The sequence below is a fragment of the Solea senegalensis genome, linkage group LG20, assembly GCF_019176455.1.
Source record: "Solea senegalensis isolate Sse05_10M linkage group LG20, IFAPA_SoseM_1, whole genome shotgun sequence".
Classification (NCBI taxonomy): Eukaryota; Metazoa; Chordata; class Actinopteri; order Pleuronectiformes; family Soleidae; genus Solea; species Solea senegalensis.
The window spans coordinates 13,865,547-13,880,727 of record NC_058039.1 but is presented as its reverse complement, the minus strand read 5'-3'; the positions used below and the strand labels follow the sequence as shown (position 1 = coordinate 13,880,727).

The 15,181-nt window shown below is 42.1% G+C and overlaps 1 protein-coding gene across 2 annotated transcripts; it reads right to left on the bottom strand.

Moving 5' to 3' along the window:
• Nucleotides 1–1,002: 1,002 nt before the first annotated feature.
• On the bottom strand, nucleotides 1,003–14,829 carry si:ch211-195b13.1 (STKc_SGK domain-containing protein). Of its 2 annotated transcripts, none has more exons than XM_044052369.1 (13): nucleotides 14,544–14,829; nucleotides 6,409–6,484; nucleotides 5,360–5,432; nucleotides 5,234–5,265; nucleotides 5,070–5,127; nucleotides 4,859–4,942; nucleotides 4,222–4,353; nucleotides 4,011–4,123; nucleotides 3,778–3,901; nucleotides 3,579–3,674; nucleotides 2,770–2,925; nucleotides 2,581–2,670; nucleotides 1,003–1,950 (listed from the first exon to the last, which is right to left on the bottom strand). In XM_044052369.1, exons 1-13 carry the CDS (start codon nucleotides 14,569–14,571, stop codon nucleotides 1,786–1,788), a joined length of 1,227 nt encoding a protein of 408 aa, XP_043908304.1. In that variant the 5' UTR covers nucleotides 14,572–14,829; the 3' UTR covers nucleotides 1,003–1,785. The 2 variants fall into 2 exon arrangements, with proteins under 2 accessions (XP_043908304.1, XP_043908303.1); XM_044052368.1 differs by lacking the exon at nucleotides 14,544–14,829 and adding an exon at nucleotides 6,926–7,164.
• Nucleotides 14,830–15,181: the final 352 nt, after the last annotated feature.

Genomic DNA, 15,181 nt, shown 5'->3' with positions numbered 1-15,181 from the left:
AAATTACATCTTACGCGTTTGCCTTAAAGACAAGAAATGATAATAATTAATCTTATTATTATAATTTTTTTTTTTTTTTTAATCAAAGAGATTTTATTGCACTTCCAGAACCACGAGTGGCTCGGCACTGCGACTGGAGAACCAGGGCCTGCTCCACCTACTGTGGTGGTTCTGCAAACAAACATATGATTTCCTAATAAAAAGGAGCAGAATTTTTAGGGGAAAACAAGAGATATGTACATACAGTAGACATGGATCAGGCCGCCTTGGACAGGCACAAGACATTCACAGTTCTTCTCTACATGATGCATAAATACAAAAAAAAATATAATACATTTTTTATAGTTTGGAGTGTTTGCAAAAAAACAGCAATCACTGAAATCAGTCACGTTAAAGACAACGATTGATAAAAGAGCGTGTGCTTTCATTGACGTCGGCCTGTTATTGCTGGTCGAACAACCTCTGCAACAATAACATTTGTCAACAGCTGATATATAGAAACATAAGTAGGGCTACACCGTCTTAATCGATTAATATATCGATCTTTTTATTGTGATTAATCGAATTGTCGTTTGGTCCATAAATTTTTACAAAACACAAAATGGCGACGTTCTCAATTCTGATGATTTCTTTGTTAAATGGAGCAAAGAACCTGGAAAATGTTCACACTTAGGAAGCTAAATAATCTGAATACTTGATTTCATGATTATAAAAAATAACCTCAAACTGATTAATCCATGATCAAAATAGTTGATGACCGATTTAGTGATCGATTGATCGTTGCAGCCCTTAACACTAGTCAACTAGATGCAGATGATCAAGAGTTAGAAAATCCAAAAAATAAAGCTGTCATTTAATCTACTTTATATATATATATATATTCATATTTATATTTCAATTATAATATGTAAATTATTTGTATTAAAAGTAAATAGTGAATGTTTGTTTTTTTAAAACATTGAAAATGGATATTTGCAATAAAATATATGTAACTTGTTCCTCTTGGACACAGTACAGTAAAACTTTGATCTTCAGTTTATGAGGACAAACAGGTCAGAAACACAAGTCAATCCTAGTTAAAGTGTTTGGTCCCAGTATGATTATTACTAGTTTACACCATTGAAATGCCGTTATTACTGTGTTGGGATATGAAATTCAACGTTCAGACGAATCCACAGACACGGAATAGTCCTACTTTTTTTGTGACCCTTGTTTCCTCAAGTGCAATCGAGCATTTACATGAAAACAACAAGACAAATTTGTCAACATGAAGACAGCATTTTTTTAAACATATGTGGGCATGTAATGAAGGCGTGACCCTGTACAGCTCATCAAAAAAGTCCAAACAATTTATTTATTTATTTTTTTTGTTAAACCTTGCTCTTCGTGGTCAGAGCTGCCGTCACTGTCCAAACTGCCTTTGATCCTCAGGCACTTCCTCCTCATGTCACGTCACCAGTCGCTGTGAGGTACACAGTCATCAGGGAGCGATGTGTTTTGACCCCAGGGTGCATCCGTACTTGGCACTCATGTACGCGTATATTGTTGGTGTTTTCGGGGTGGTGTCGTAACATGAGAATCCACATCTGTCCAGTCAAACACAGAGATCCCTCAAGACTTGCTCCTCACCGGTTCCTGTCCGTTAACCACTTAAATCGATTCATCAGAATTTTTGTTGCAGTGCCCCTCTGTGGTCCCTCTGCCCAAAATAAGGCTATTAGTCCAGAGCTTTTGTCCCATTTCTCTCACTCTCTCTGTTTTGTTTCCAGGAGAAGATAATGGCGCTCACATGAAGGAGTGTTCTGCCGGAGGCCCGTAAGAGAAGCCCGGGAAGGCTCCAGCTGCTTCCTTGACACTGCTGCTCACAGTCATGGAGTCGTTGCACAGGGATGACGACACGGGCAGGTGGGTGAACTCAGGGTCAAAGTGTCGCAGGTCTGTGGGACCACTCTGTGAAAGAATACAGAAGGTGGGATTAGTTTTCTATGATGTTGGAGCAACAACATGTAAAATCGTCTTCTTGAATTGTTATTACATTACATGTCATTTAGCAGACGCTTTTATCCAAAGCGACTTACAATGGTATTGAGTACAATCAGCGAGGGGTGGAATCGAACTTGCGACCATTGCGACCATGATGTTTTTCGCACATAGGGTACCGGTCTTAACCACTGAGCCACTCCACCCCTTATAATCTCTGTTTGTCTGATTGTATGTAGATTGAATATTTTACTACTTTATTTAAGGTACACCCTAAAAATGATTTGGCAGCAAATGCTGTGATGGAGGTCTTGAAGCATAAATGTAACCTAAGGTGCAGCACTGGACAAAGCCAGTGGGTGGCAGCAGAGGTCAACAGACTTGATGCAACACAAACACTTACTGTTAAAGCTGAATAAATCAGCTGTTGTGGTGAATTCTGTGTAACGAAATTCTAATAGCTGTGATGTTGTGGCTCTATTTGATTATTTCAACTGTTTAATTATCGAGAAGGTGGAAGTTTTGAGGTAGTTTTCACTGTTTTCAAATAGTATGTAGAGATGATGAAGAATGATCCACAGAATCCTAAATCAAACGTACCACTGAGGGAATAAACGGCGGCGTGATCTTCTTGGCCATCAGGTCGTCCCAGTTGATCGGGGAAAAGAAGGAGTGGTACTTGAGTTCAAGCTGCAGGGAGAGAGAGAATCCAGATGAGCAGACTGACAACAAACAAACACACTTCACACAGTTCTCCAAAGTCAGCCAAAGTCAGAGTTGGATACTTACAAAATCGTCCCTCACTCCCAGCCTCTTGGTTCGGTCCTTCTGCAGGAGACCCTCCAGCAGTTCTCTGCCTGAATTGGACACGTTGGGTTTGAGCACCGGCGCCTTGTGCAGGATGTTGTTGTACATCTCAGCTGTGTTGCGACTGTAAAATGGAGGCTGTGAAGGAATCGTGAGGGAAATTTGAGTTAATTTGTTGTAGAAACAAACAGACAGATCTGGTATCAACATCCGTCCTGAGAAATTTAGATTACATGCCTCAAATACGCAAAAGAAAATCACACTTGCTGGACGACAGCTGAAGGAACGTTGTCTTTTGTGTCCAGAGGATGCTCAGGATTGTGGTCACATGTTTCCACAATCTACCTCCAAATGTGTTTCCCGCCATTTACCTGGCCACACCTACATCCTGTCCCTGCTGCTTTCACCAAGTCAATTCACTGTGTATATTTAAGTTGGAACTCTGCACCTGGCGCGATGTCACCCACAGGGACAGCGGGCTAGCCATTGTTGGCGATACTAGTTGAACAACATCTACTCTGTATTTGGCGCACAAAAAAAGCATAACTACGGCAAAAATAAAACAGTACTGTAAGTAGGACTTAAGATTTACTGTGGAACAAATGAGACAGAAGTGCTATTCCTGTCAGCTATTCAATCCTAACTCTGGATACTGAGGTTACTTTGAGCTTCCTACGTGGAAATCCGAGTTTAGGGGTGATTCCTTGACCTCAGAAATGAACACCGGAGATTTGACTACGAATAAATCTCTCAGGACAGATGTCATAAAAAAATCTAAAGATTTCACTCACAAGTCCATAGAGCATCTCGTAGAGCACAGATCCCAGACACCACCAGTCCACCGTGCGGTCGTACGCCTGCTTCTGCAGAACCTCGGGGGCCAAGTACTGCAAAGACGGCAACAAGTCAATACAAGTTCATTTATAATTAATCCTCAGTGGCGTTTCTGTGATAATTAGATGGTGTGATGGTCTAGAGATTGTTCTGTACCTCGGGAGTCCCGCAGAAGGTTGTCGTGGTGCCACTGGGCTCGAGACCTTCCTTGCAGAGACCAAAGTCTGTCAGGACAATGTGGCCTTGTGAGTCTAACAGGATGTTCTCTGGCTTCAGGTCCCTGCGAGTGAAAACAAAAGACGGATTATTCATCAGAGCTGATGTGTTTTCTCTATCAATGTCTTTGTCCACATATGTCCACTAGAGGGTGCTGTAGGACTGTTGTTTACCTGTAAACGATGTGCAGGGAATGAAGGTAGCCGAGTGCACTTGCAATTTCAGCAGCGTAAAACCTGGCTCTGGGCTCCAGGAAGATCCTCTCCCTCTGCAGGTGGTAGAAAAGCTGGAGGGAAAATATGAAAAAAAAACACGCCTGTCAAACACGGGTGCTTCCAAACAGAGCTTGAGACGCTGAACCTCAGACTCTTTTACTGGACTCACCTCTCCACCATTAACGTAGTCGAGCACAAAGTAGAGTTTGTCAGTGGTCTGGAAAGAGTAGTGCAGTCCCACCAGGAACGGATGTTTGATGTTCTTCATCAGCACACTACGCTCAGCCATGATGTGCTTTTGCTTTAAGAGAAGACGAGATGAGAGACGGTTTATTCACCTCAGAGGGATTTCACACTTTCCTAGGCAGACCAAGTGCTACTTATTTTTGACCTTTTTGATGTTTACAAATTCTCTTGCAGGGAGGTTTGGTGCTTTTTGTTGCACGTGATAGACATTTATTTTCATTTTGCACATAGCCTTTGAGCCCAGTTATGACACGATTAATCAGTCAGACGATCAACAAGGGCGATTCCTGTCCAATAACTATTTAATAAACTAGTGTTTTATTACTTGCTAACGTAAAATGACGCAATTTTTTTTACTCAGAAACATTATAAATCCTGCTAAGACTTCATCCAGTTCTTTATTTGATTGGTGACCTGTTTCACCAAATTGGAGAGATAAACCTGAATTATGATTTATCATATATTGGCCATTGGCTGCACTTTTTCTAAGCTCAGCCGTAGGAAACCCCACATAAGTCGACCTCTAACATTAGGTACACATACTAAGTGACTGTATTTACCTCTTTCTTCTTCAGGATGATTTTCTTCTGCAGCACTTTGACAGCATAGTAATTCGTGGACTCCTTGTGTCGAGCCAGCAGAACCTGTAATACAACAAATATTTGCATTAGTGAACCTGAGAGCGTGAGTCGTTGCACTAACGTGTTAGCAGTGACGATTGACGCACGAGATGAGCTAAGAGATAAACAAACAACAAAGTCACAGTCTTACCTTTCCAAAGCTGCCTTTTCCGATTATTTTAAGGTAGTCAAAATCACAGGGTTTGATCCTAAAGTGGAGAAGAAAATGGAAAGAAAATTTAGATTTCTGCAGCAAATCTCTTCCCAAAACTCGTGGGCATTTAAAATACAGGAGGATTTGAGGAGGCTACTTACTGAGATTCGTCAGCCAGTGAACTTAGGCACATCTGGAGGATACGAAGAGGAGGAAATTGTAAATGCATTTTTCATTTTGGAAAGATATTGAGTCAGATATTTTGTCGCGGAACAGTTTCCCCTTACCGGATTATCAGGAAGTTGATTATTTTCCTCATTTTGATTCTCATCGATCTTCATCAGAGCGTTCACTTCGACGCTGGAAGGAAAAGACAGAGCCTCTTGTTTAATTTCACACTTTAAACTTTTCTCAAGTCACAAAACAAACAAAGACAAGTGTGCACATCTGTTTCAAGAGACAGGTGCTTGGGGGGGGAATCCCGCACAATATCTAATTTGCATTCACAAAGTGAATGCAACTTTCTGGTTTTTGAAAAAGGAGAAGTCATCGTAGGTATGGAGGACAAAAAAATGACATGTAAAAGTAGGTCATCGAACAATACCTAAATAATTACATACACCAAATAAAGAATTGTTGCAGTAAATGTATCAATGCCAGTTTGACAGTACGTGTGCTTTCCTATTTGCTGAACAACACTTCAGAACAAACTGCACCATTGTCAGATTATGGAGTTTGTGAGGCTGAAAACTAAAGTTTGAATGACCGTCTGAAACGTCCAGACAGGTCAGATTTAGGTGAGGCTCATCAGCCATGGAACTGCCTAACCTTGTCTGAGAGAAGGCTTAAGCTGCTGACCTTTCCAAGACAAGACAGGTGAGGTCAGCTCCTCTGCTGGACTCAGCTGGAACAGATTCAGCGCTCAGGTAATTTTTTACAGCACCAGAACCCTGATGTGACAGGGAGCTGGGCCGTGGGGGGGAGTTCAGGACAGTGCCATCATCACATATGTCATGTAATAACTGAACTAAGTGGTCCAATCTCGTCCAGGGGACGGAGGGGATTTGCAGGAAAGGTGATTATGCTCTTGTTAACAGAAGACTCGTCATGAAAGGACTATTCTTACTCTGCAGCTTCTTGGCCTCAGATTATAGCACTAACAGAATGTCCTACCAGACTCAGGTGGCTGATTGGATTGGCAGAATGCATCACTGATCATGAATGGGCTAATCATACTAAATAAAGCCCATGCAGGAAGTGACTCGTGCCTAATTTTAAAGCCCCCACAAATTCCCTTTGCAATCTGACATTTTAACACAAACGTTGAGATACTCACTGTTGGCAGATATGTGGTGTGGACACCAGCTTCTGGATGAAGTCGTTCAGACCCATTTTTCTCTCCTTGATGAAAGCTGAAAATGGAGGGAGACAGAGGAGGGACCATTAAGAAGGAAAAAAGCATCAGATGCTCAGGATTTGTCACTGACTGACTGCTGGGGAGGAACATTCGATCAGTGTCACTTCCAAATGTGCTGTTTTAGGGTTAGATTTGCACGCGGTGGATAGACCTCTTAATTCTACAGGCTTATAAGGTTATACAACCACGTGGGTCACTCATTCAAACGCCAACGGTGGCATCTTCCACTCTGGATTATTATCAAAACGCGAATAATCCAATTGGTGCGAATTTAAGGCTGATTTCATTCACAAAGTAGCAATTTTTTGGATCGACTTTTGCACAAAATAGACTTTACTGTTAGGTTTGTTAACTAATCAACACATAGAAAACTGACACATTAAGACATGTAATCGGGTTCAATGATGAGCGTCAGCAATGACTAATTGTGTCTCACCGGCGAGGACGGCGACAATCCCCCTCATTTTGCAGTAAGTTAGATCACATCCAGCTTCAGTCACAGCCATGACGGATAAACAAATATCCAGGATAAACGAAAGGCCAAAAACAACAAAATCTTCTTTGTAAATCTCCTTCGAAACGTGTTTGTTGTTTTTTAAATGACCGCCGCGTAAAAGAGACGCACGAATCCAAACGAGCGCGCTTTGCTCCGCAGTGCCACTGAGCCCGGAGCGCACCAGCCTCTATATAGAGCATGTGGTACAGAGGGCGGAGGAGGACACGCCCCCCCACCCCTCTCCTGCTGTCACCACAGCAACCACTTGGTAATCCTGACGTCACGGGATTCCGCTGCAGCCATACAGTGCCTGCAGGAGGTGGGAGGATGACGAAGAGCGCTACCGCAGAGGAGGAGGAAGAGGAGGTGAGAGGGGGGTCCTTCACACGCCCCCCTCCCCCTCCTCATCCTCTGTGAATGAAAAGCTTTTGCTCCTCACAAAGAGACTAAAGGCATTTATGTAAAAGAAGAAAAACCTGCAGAAGCTGATTATTTTATGTTTTTGTTGTCATTTTAATTTGAAAGGATGAAAAGCAGACCCGAACCGTTTGGCTAAAATGTCTATATTTCATACTCATATTGTGATCCTGAACTCCTTGGGGAACATGGAAGAAAAACAAAAAAGCTCTGCGAGAATAATAATGTGTAATGTAGCTATACAACAGGAATAAATGAAACTGGCTTTCAAAATGGCGCCGGGTATCCCATAATGCACTGCACTGTGACTTTGCGAGATCTTGCAATACCTTCGCAAAGTTTTGCAAAAAGTGACAATTTAGTTTCCTTATGGTCATGAGAATGGACATCGCAGCCGACAACGCAACAGATCCCATGACTAAAACTATCCGGTGTGTTATTATCGCTCTCTCTCTCTCACTCTACAGCTCCTTGGGCAATCAAGATGGCTACCAACACCACACAAACGCTGTGATGTCACGTTGCTAATCTGTATAGCCGTGCAGCTGTCCAGAGTTTTGCAGCTAAGTTCTTCAGAGTCCCATTTCTGCGATAATTCTCTTTAAATGTCTCAAACTCGTCTCCTCGAAGATGTGGATTTAATGTCATTATATTTTTGAGCCCAAGCTCAAAGTAAAATCCTACGTGCCTCTCCATAGCTCAGGTCTAGCTGCGATGCTAACGAGAGGCTGTGGTACTTTGCGAGATTTACTGCAAGATCTCGTGGAAAATGTATCTTTCCATGTCCCCTATAGGGGGACACAACATACACAAGTAGCACAGTTTCCAGACAATCAAATGTGTGCTTTCAGAATAAAATCCCGTGGCTGACAAGGTCATGGCTATGAAGGTGAACGCTGGCTCTGCCGTATTACATAAATTTGCAGAATTTGCCGATGACACTGTGCTCATTTAAGCTCAGAGCGAGGGATGGGAGCAGCTGTCACAGCGATGTGGTCCACTAACCCCCATACGTTACATAAGTGTGTCATAATGCAGGCGGCCATACTGCAGCCTGAGGAGCAGCGACAGAGGGAGAGACGGAGTCGCACTCAGACTGTTAGTGGAGATTATTTGCTCCTCACTCATAAGTGAGTGTTAATAACTCTTTTATCCCACAGGGAGAAAGCCCACATGCTTCTCTTGTTGCCCTCACTGGTGTAAAGTACTTTCACTCTAGTGTTGTCGCTTAATCTTGTTGCACTTAACTCAAGTTTGTCCAGTGACTGGTGCTTCATACTTCTAATCCTCTGTATATCACAGGAATGTTTTGTACTTTATGGCCTCACCATATTTATTTGACGGCTTTAGTAACTTTTCAGAATAAAAGACTTAGATTCACATGCAAAATGCGATATGTTTGCATTAAGTATTTAATACAAGTCTCCAAACTCTTAAAGGTTTGTCCACAAAGTTTCATGACTTTCTCCTGCATGGATGTTGTCACCCTTCTGCTCTGTTCTTGCTTGCCTGAAGAAATATTGGGATTATGCCTTTAACTTTACCATCAACATAGTCGATGTGTGCAATTCACTGCATATAGTAATATATAAATTAAAGTTTATGGTCTTCAAACGTTCTAGCGTCAACATTTGATATCACTTCCTGTCCCTGAAGGAGTTTTCTCATTTCAAATAACTGACTTCCTGTGTACTGACCCCACCCTTATTGTTTGCACCTGTTCTTTGTTATATTCACTATTTGTTACTACACCCCCGAGTGTCTTTTTAAAGGATTTTTCCCCCTTGATTTTGTGCTTCTGTTCTCATTATATGGACTTATTTTCTGTGTTCCGTACATACTGCCTGACAAAGCATCATGATTGTGATAATCTGCAGATTATTCTCTCAATTAATGGATTTCCCCGTCAATGTAGGATTTGTCCCTCCACAGTCGGTAATAATGTTACAGCATTTTATACAAATAAGAAAAATGAGAATTTGCAGTAGCATAAGTGACTGTGCCTTTGAATGTCATACTCTGAAACCCCTGGAAATGCAGTTCATTATCATATACGACAACTTAAAGAATCAGATTTTCACGATGGGAGCAGAGAACGTTTCCCGGGCTTGTACTCACAAGAAAGAGTTCAGGAGAATCTGCAAAATGTTGTATCGTAATGCTACTGTAGTGTTTTGGGAAATATCCCACTTTTCTTGAGTTTGCAAATATTTGGACTTCACAAGCTTTATGCTCATGCCCCACGTCTTCTTCTCTGTTTTTGGTCATTTGGGGGATTTCGTTTGTATGGACATTGCTTGAAACTGTGCTGTGTTTACGGACGACGTTTTAGGAACAAAAAAGTAAAAGATTAACACTTAATTAATGTGAGTTGAGTACTTTCGCCTTTCGCATTTTTACGAGCACCTGCTCAGAGTTTCATTCATGTGTCTGCGGGGAAATTCCTGAGTTTTTGGTCCCTTCTTTGTCATGTGACATTTCTGCATAACTTGCATTGAAGGAAGTGAAACTCTGCAGAACCTGCACTTCTTCTTCTCTTGTGCAAATAGGAAATGAAGTGTCTTATCTGTGTTGTGTATAAATGGCTGTAAGCTTGTGGTGAATCATCCTGTTGAAGCCTGAAAGGTTACCTGAGCAAACAGCTCAGCGTCGGCTCTGCCGCAGATGAGTTACACGACAGCGACACCGCTCACCGTAGTGTGAGTCACTGCTGTGAATTTTTAAAATGTCATCACTGGTAACTCAACATGTGTGTTAAACGTTCCCTTCTTTTGCAGCGTTAGTGTGATTTACATTGTTTCTGTCTCGGGGCAACAGTCGGCGTTTGTGAGGCATGTGATGGAAAAAAAAGCAGAGCGGCGAGAACAGCTGGCTGAAGTGGTATTTCCCCTCGTGTGACATATACGTAGATCATGAAGTGAGAAAGGAATCTCACATGTACTGTACTTCAGTCTGAAGATTGAATGCAACTACAACTCAGCTACAACTGCAGGAAATGTGCTGAGAAATGCTCACGCCCACTTTTTGTCATCTCTTTGTATCGAACTACTAGACAGTGCTGCCTGTCTGCCAATACAATATACAGTAAATCCTGTTCAGTGACCGTATAGAAAGAATGGATGAAGTTTTGCAGATTGCCAGGTGAAGCTGGTCAGGAAGAAAATAGACGATAAGTAAAAGTACGACACTTACGGGTGGACGCTAATTTGTGTCGTACAGTTCCGACACGTCGACATAGCACTTTGGCGGTCAAATCGGACATGGGAGTTAAGATTCTTATCACATCAAGACCGAAGGACTGCTGCTAACTAGTGGTCAGAGGCTTAAATACAACGCATAGCCATTGTCAAGAATATTTGCAGATTGATACAGCGACTCAAAGAATCCAAATCCAGATATCAGGCCATAAAATTGCGTATTTTAGTGCATCGATGTTTTCTTACTAGTACATACGAGTGGATATTTAATGTACTATAATTTTAAATGGTAATAGATGTTTAGCAAATTTTGATTTTGATTAATCTATTCATAAAATTGTTTCAATGAACCAATCAGTCATTGACATAGATTTGCCGTCTCTTAATGAAAACCTCTCCCGTGCCAGAGCTGCCATGTGTCACATGACAGATTAGTCAGGTTTTATTTAGCACTTTCTCAAAGGCTGCCCTGATTTCCATCACTCTGTCCAATCCCGTGTGCGCTGCTGAGCACCACATCCGCTCGCTGACCAAATACTCGAGTGAATCACTTGCCAACAAATCCATTGAAACTCTGTCAACCAACCTCTCATAGGGTGCAATTGGTCCCCGGCCTCAGCCACGTGACTTCACTCTCAGCCCCAGTTTGAGTCTCTCATGTAGAGAGGAGTGAGACAACCTCATTTAAAATCACGGTAATCAAAAAATCTGCCTTTAAACAAAGCCCTGTGGGGCTTTATGTTCAAAGGTCACTTTATTAGGTACACAGGGCACTGATGAAAGTGTCAGCACCACATTTCCACCCAGAGCTGCTGCTGCTCACTGGATATTTTCTCTCTTTTTGGACTTTCTCTGTAAACCCTAGAGATGGTTATATGTGAAAATCCCAGTAGATCAGCAGTTTCTGAAATACTCGCACATCACAGTTCTTCTTCATGCTGAGGCTCAGTAAGGCTGCAACGATTATTCAATTTATCTTCTGCACACAACAAATAAATTACCAAACAAGACACAAGATCAAATGTTTTCAACATTATTCTGATATTTTATTCAAAGAAAGCCTGTTGGGATTTTTTTCCTTTCAAAAGAATGAGATATTTAGCTCTGACTAAAATCGAAGGCTAATACACAGGAGGCACAGCATGGGTCTAATCGAACACTACCTGCATGCTGATTACCTCCAGTGTGGAGGTTGTAGGAGGCAGCAGAGCAGACGGTGGATTTATGAGTCATACCGTCAAACAGCTCCTCTGTGACCCACTGTGAGGCTGAGAGAAAGTCTGCCGGCTAATGAGAAAGGGTCTGTTATTTCACTGCAGGTCTTATTGACTGGCCCTGAGGAGTGATCATGGTGCGTTTCACACCCACACAGTCTTCCTAATGTCATTGGCCGTTAGCTTAAATCTCATTGCTCTGCTGCAGGTTCCTCCTCTCAGGTTCATCTTCTCTCTCTCGCTCTCACACACACACACACACACACTTTTGGCATTACTCACACAGAGAACCGCAGAGACTGATGTGACGGTCAAGTCCGACGGCGTCGCAGTGCAGCCTCGGGCCTCAACGACACATTTAGGCTTTTCGAAACCGGTTAGAGTTAGAATTACACCGCTTTTGTTTCTCTCCTGTATTCTCGGGCAGGAGCTGAGACGCTGTTGTTTTTCAGTTCTCTACGGGGATCAGATGGCTGCTAATGCTCAGATAGAAATGTTTGCGATGACTCAGACGCTGTCTGTTGTTGCCAAATTATTCCCCAACATTTGACTTTAATACGCTGCCAAGTGAGTGAGGGTGCCCCTGCCTGTTATGCAAACTCTCTTTTTAATTATAATAATTTCCCTGGTATTACTACTATAATGACTGTCTTAATAGTGTTATCTTTCATTATTTGCTCAGTACAGCAGGCTTCCTGTGTTAAACTGAAACTTCCAGTTCAGTAAAAAGGAAGCAGATTATAAAAGGAAACCTTGAAACCAGTGGCTGACATGCATCACATGACTGTCATTCACTAACACTGCACTCACATGTAAGCGAGGGAGGCGTCAGCCAAAACGTGGCCCATTCACTTTGAATGCAACAGTGTCACATTTGCCGGACTGCAAAGTGGATCTGTTGCTTTGATTTGCTCAGATGTTGATGAATGTTTGACAGCTTTCCAAGTGGCAGCATTCCAGTTGTAGTCAGAAATTGGAGTTCCCAAGTTGTAGGGAGCGGTCCTTCAACTGGACCCCAGCCCCAAGTCAGATTTCCAACTCGGAAAGTTGGAGCAACGTCATAAACCTAGGATTCTAAAATGGCTGCCACTTGCACAAATTGTAAAACGTGAACGTCACTATTCTGTTTGAGTGTGCAAAAATACTGCAGAGAGTATTAGCACTAGAATCACTAAAAAATGGCTAGCCCAAGATATGTCCTAACAATGACAATTGTTAGGACAACATTAACAATTGTCATGGCCCACATTTTCTTTTGGAAAAGGCAAATAAACTATGTCTTACATTTTGAATCGACTCACAAAAAGCCTTTATTACCCACTTAGCACACAGGCTAGCTTAAAAGACGCTAACTCAATGAGAAAAAAACTAAAATTAGACTAAAAAAACACTGTGTGACTGTGTGGCATGTTGTCACTGTTGTGGTTGTTTGTCCTTTTTGAAAAAGAGGACATGAAAGCTCAGTGAGCTGCGTATTTATTTATTCATTAAGTGCAGTGTATAACAATCTGTCCGCTGGTTAAAGTCTGATCTGACCACCTGCAAAGTCATTTTGTTCAAGCTCAAGTGAGTGAGCTTGTGTTTATGTGCTGGCTTTGAGAGTAACAGCTAACACCCTGAAACAACAATACAGAGTACATAGCCATGTTTGGTGATGATATTAACAGATTAACTTTGGTATATATAGCTGTATTGATGAGTTAGAAGAGAAAACAGACACCACACTCATGTCTGCACAGAAAATATGAAGCCACATACAGCAGCTGGTTAGCTTAGATTAGCTTAACGACTAACAATAACTAGCCTTGTTATGTCCAAATATTCTGTTCTTAAGTGTTTACAAGCTGTCATAATAGTTCTCATTAAACAGTTATATTTATCAGACGGAGGAAAAAATGAAAGATTGGCTCCATTAATGGGCCAAAAACTTGAGGCTTCAACTGTCGCCTATCAGCTGCCATGATTTCAAAATAGAAAAAGTTATCTGTTTTTGTTTTATTTGATAGTTTTGGGTTCAGGAAATGCCATTTTTTTTTAACCAAACAATCAATAGATTAATGGAGAAAATCATGAATGCATTAATAGATAATGATAATAATCAATAGTTGCAGCCTTATTTGGGTACCAGCTTCTCAAATGCAGCAAGCTATAGCTTTATGTTTAGTAGACTGACATGAGAAACTGTTGATCTGAGCTCTCATCAAGAAAACTGCCAGTAGAACTATAATCTTTCTTTGAGATTTCTTTGAGCAGCTTTTCTCTCTCAGTTCTGCCATCGGTGTCTAGCAACGAAAACTGATTGAGAGAGAATAATCCAAGTCTGTCCCTGCAATAACAAGGCCCAGGAGTATATTTTATCCTCCCAGCTGACACATGAGATGAAGAGCAGTGGGAGCTGCAGGGTAGATGGAGGTGAGCGGCTCTGGGTAATACCACAGATACCAAACCAGACAATGAAGAGAATAGACACAAAGAGTTCTGGATGATGCCTTTCAATTCAGAAATGTAGGCGATTGTGTTGCCAAAAAGCTCTCAAAGTGGATTCAATGACGTCAAAGACAACAAGGAGGAGACTGAGTCGTTAATAAACAGTCATAAACATACAAGAGCCAGAGGATTTAGTGTGCAAGAAAGGGCAATTTTTAGGTGACAGAAACGTCACAGGCTTGAATCCTGCTGTGCACATTCATCCCCACTCATCTCACAACACAGAATTAAAGCAGCACCCACCTATGAAGGATTTCTTGCCGGTCTTCATGTCCCCAGGAGTGATTATATCTGCTAAGAGGCTGCAAGTATCTGCTGAATGACCGCCTGCTCACTGCAGAGTGTTGAGGTGATTGAGAAAGATGCAGTCTTCCTGTAAATATGCCTCCGTCTTCTCCTTCGCCTTCACTGCAGCTGTGGTCAGGAAACTCTCTTTCATTCACAGGCTAATAACTTTCTCTGCTGCTGCTCTTCCCTTTTTCTCCTCTACTGTTTTTTTCCACTTATCGCCCCGGCTGCATCGAGACCAAAAAGCTGAAACCAAATATCTGTGACGCACCTGCTTCTCCTCCTCTATACCCCCACCCCCAACTCCTCCTCTAACCAACACCTCCTCCACCCTCGTCTGTTCTTTTATCCACCTGGCAAGCATGGAGCAAAACAAAAGCAGGTGTCTGGTTACGGCTCCCGTGAGTGTGGGAGTCCCACTGGAGGGGAAACCAAGTTTCCATGACATGGAATCCACCTGAGGAATACAGGGAACAGGCCGAGAGGTTTTTCTGCTTTTAATTGGACTCAACTGCACAAGTGACACTGTGCTTCATCATTAGCCTCCCCTGCCTCCTTCATTTTCTCTCTCTCAAGGACTTTTGGGGTAAAAG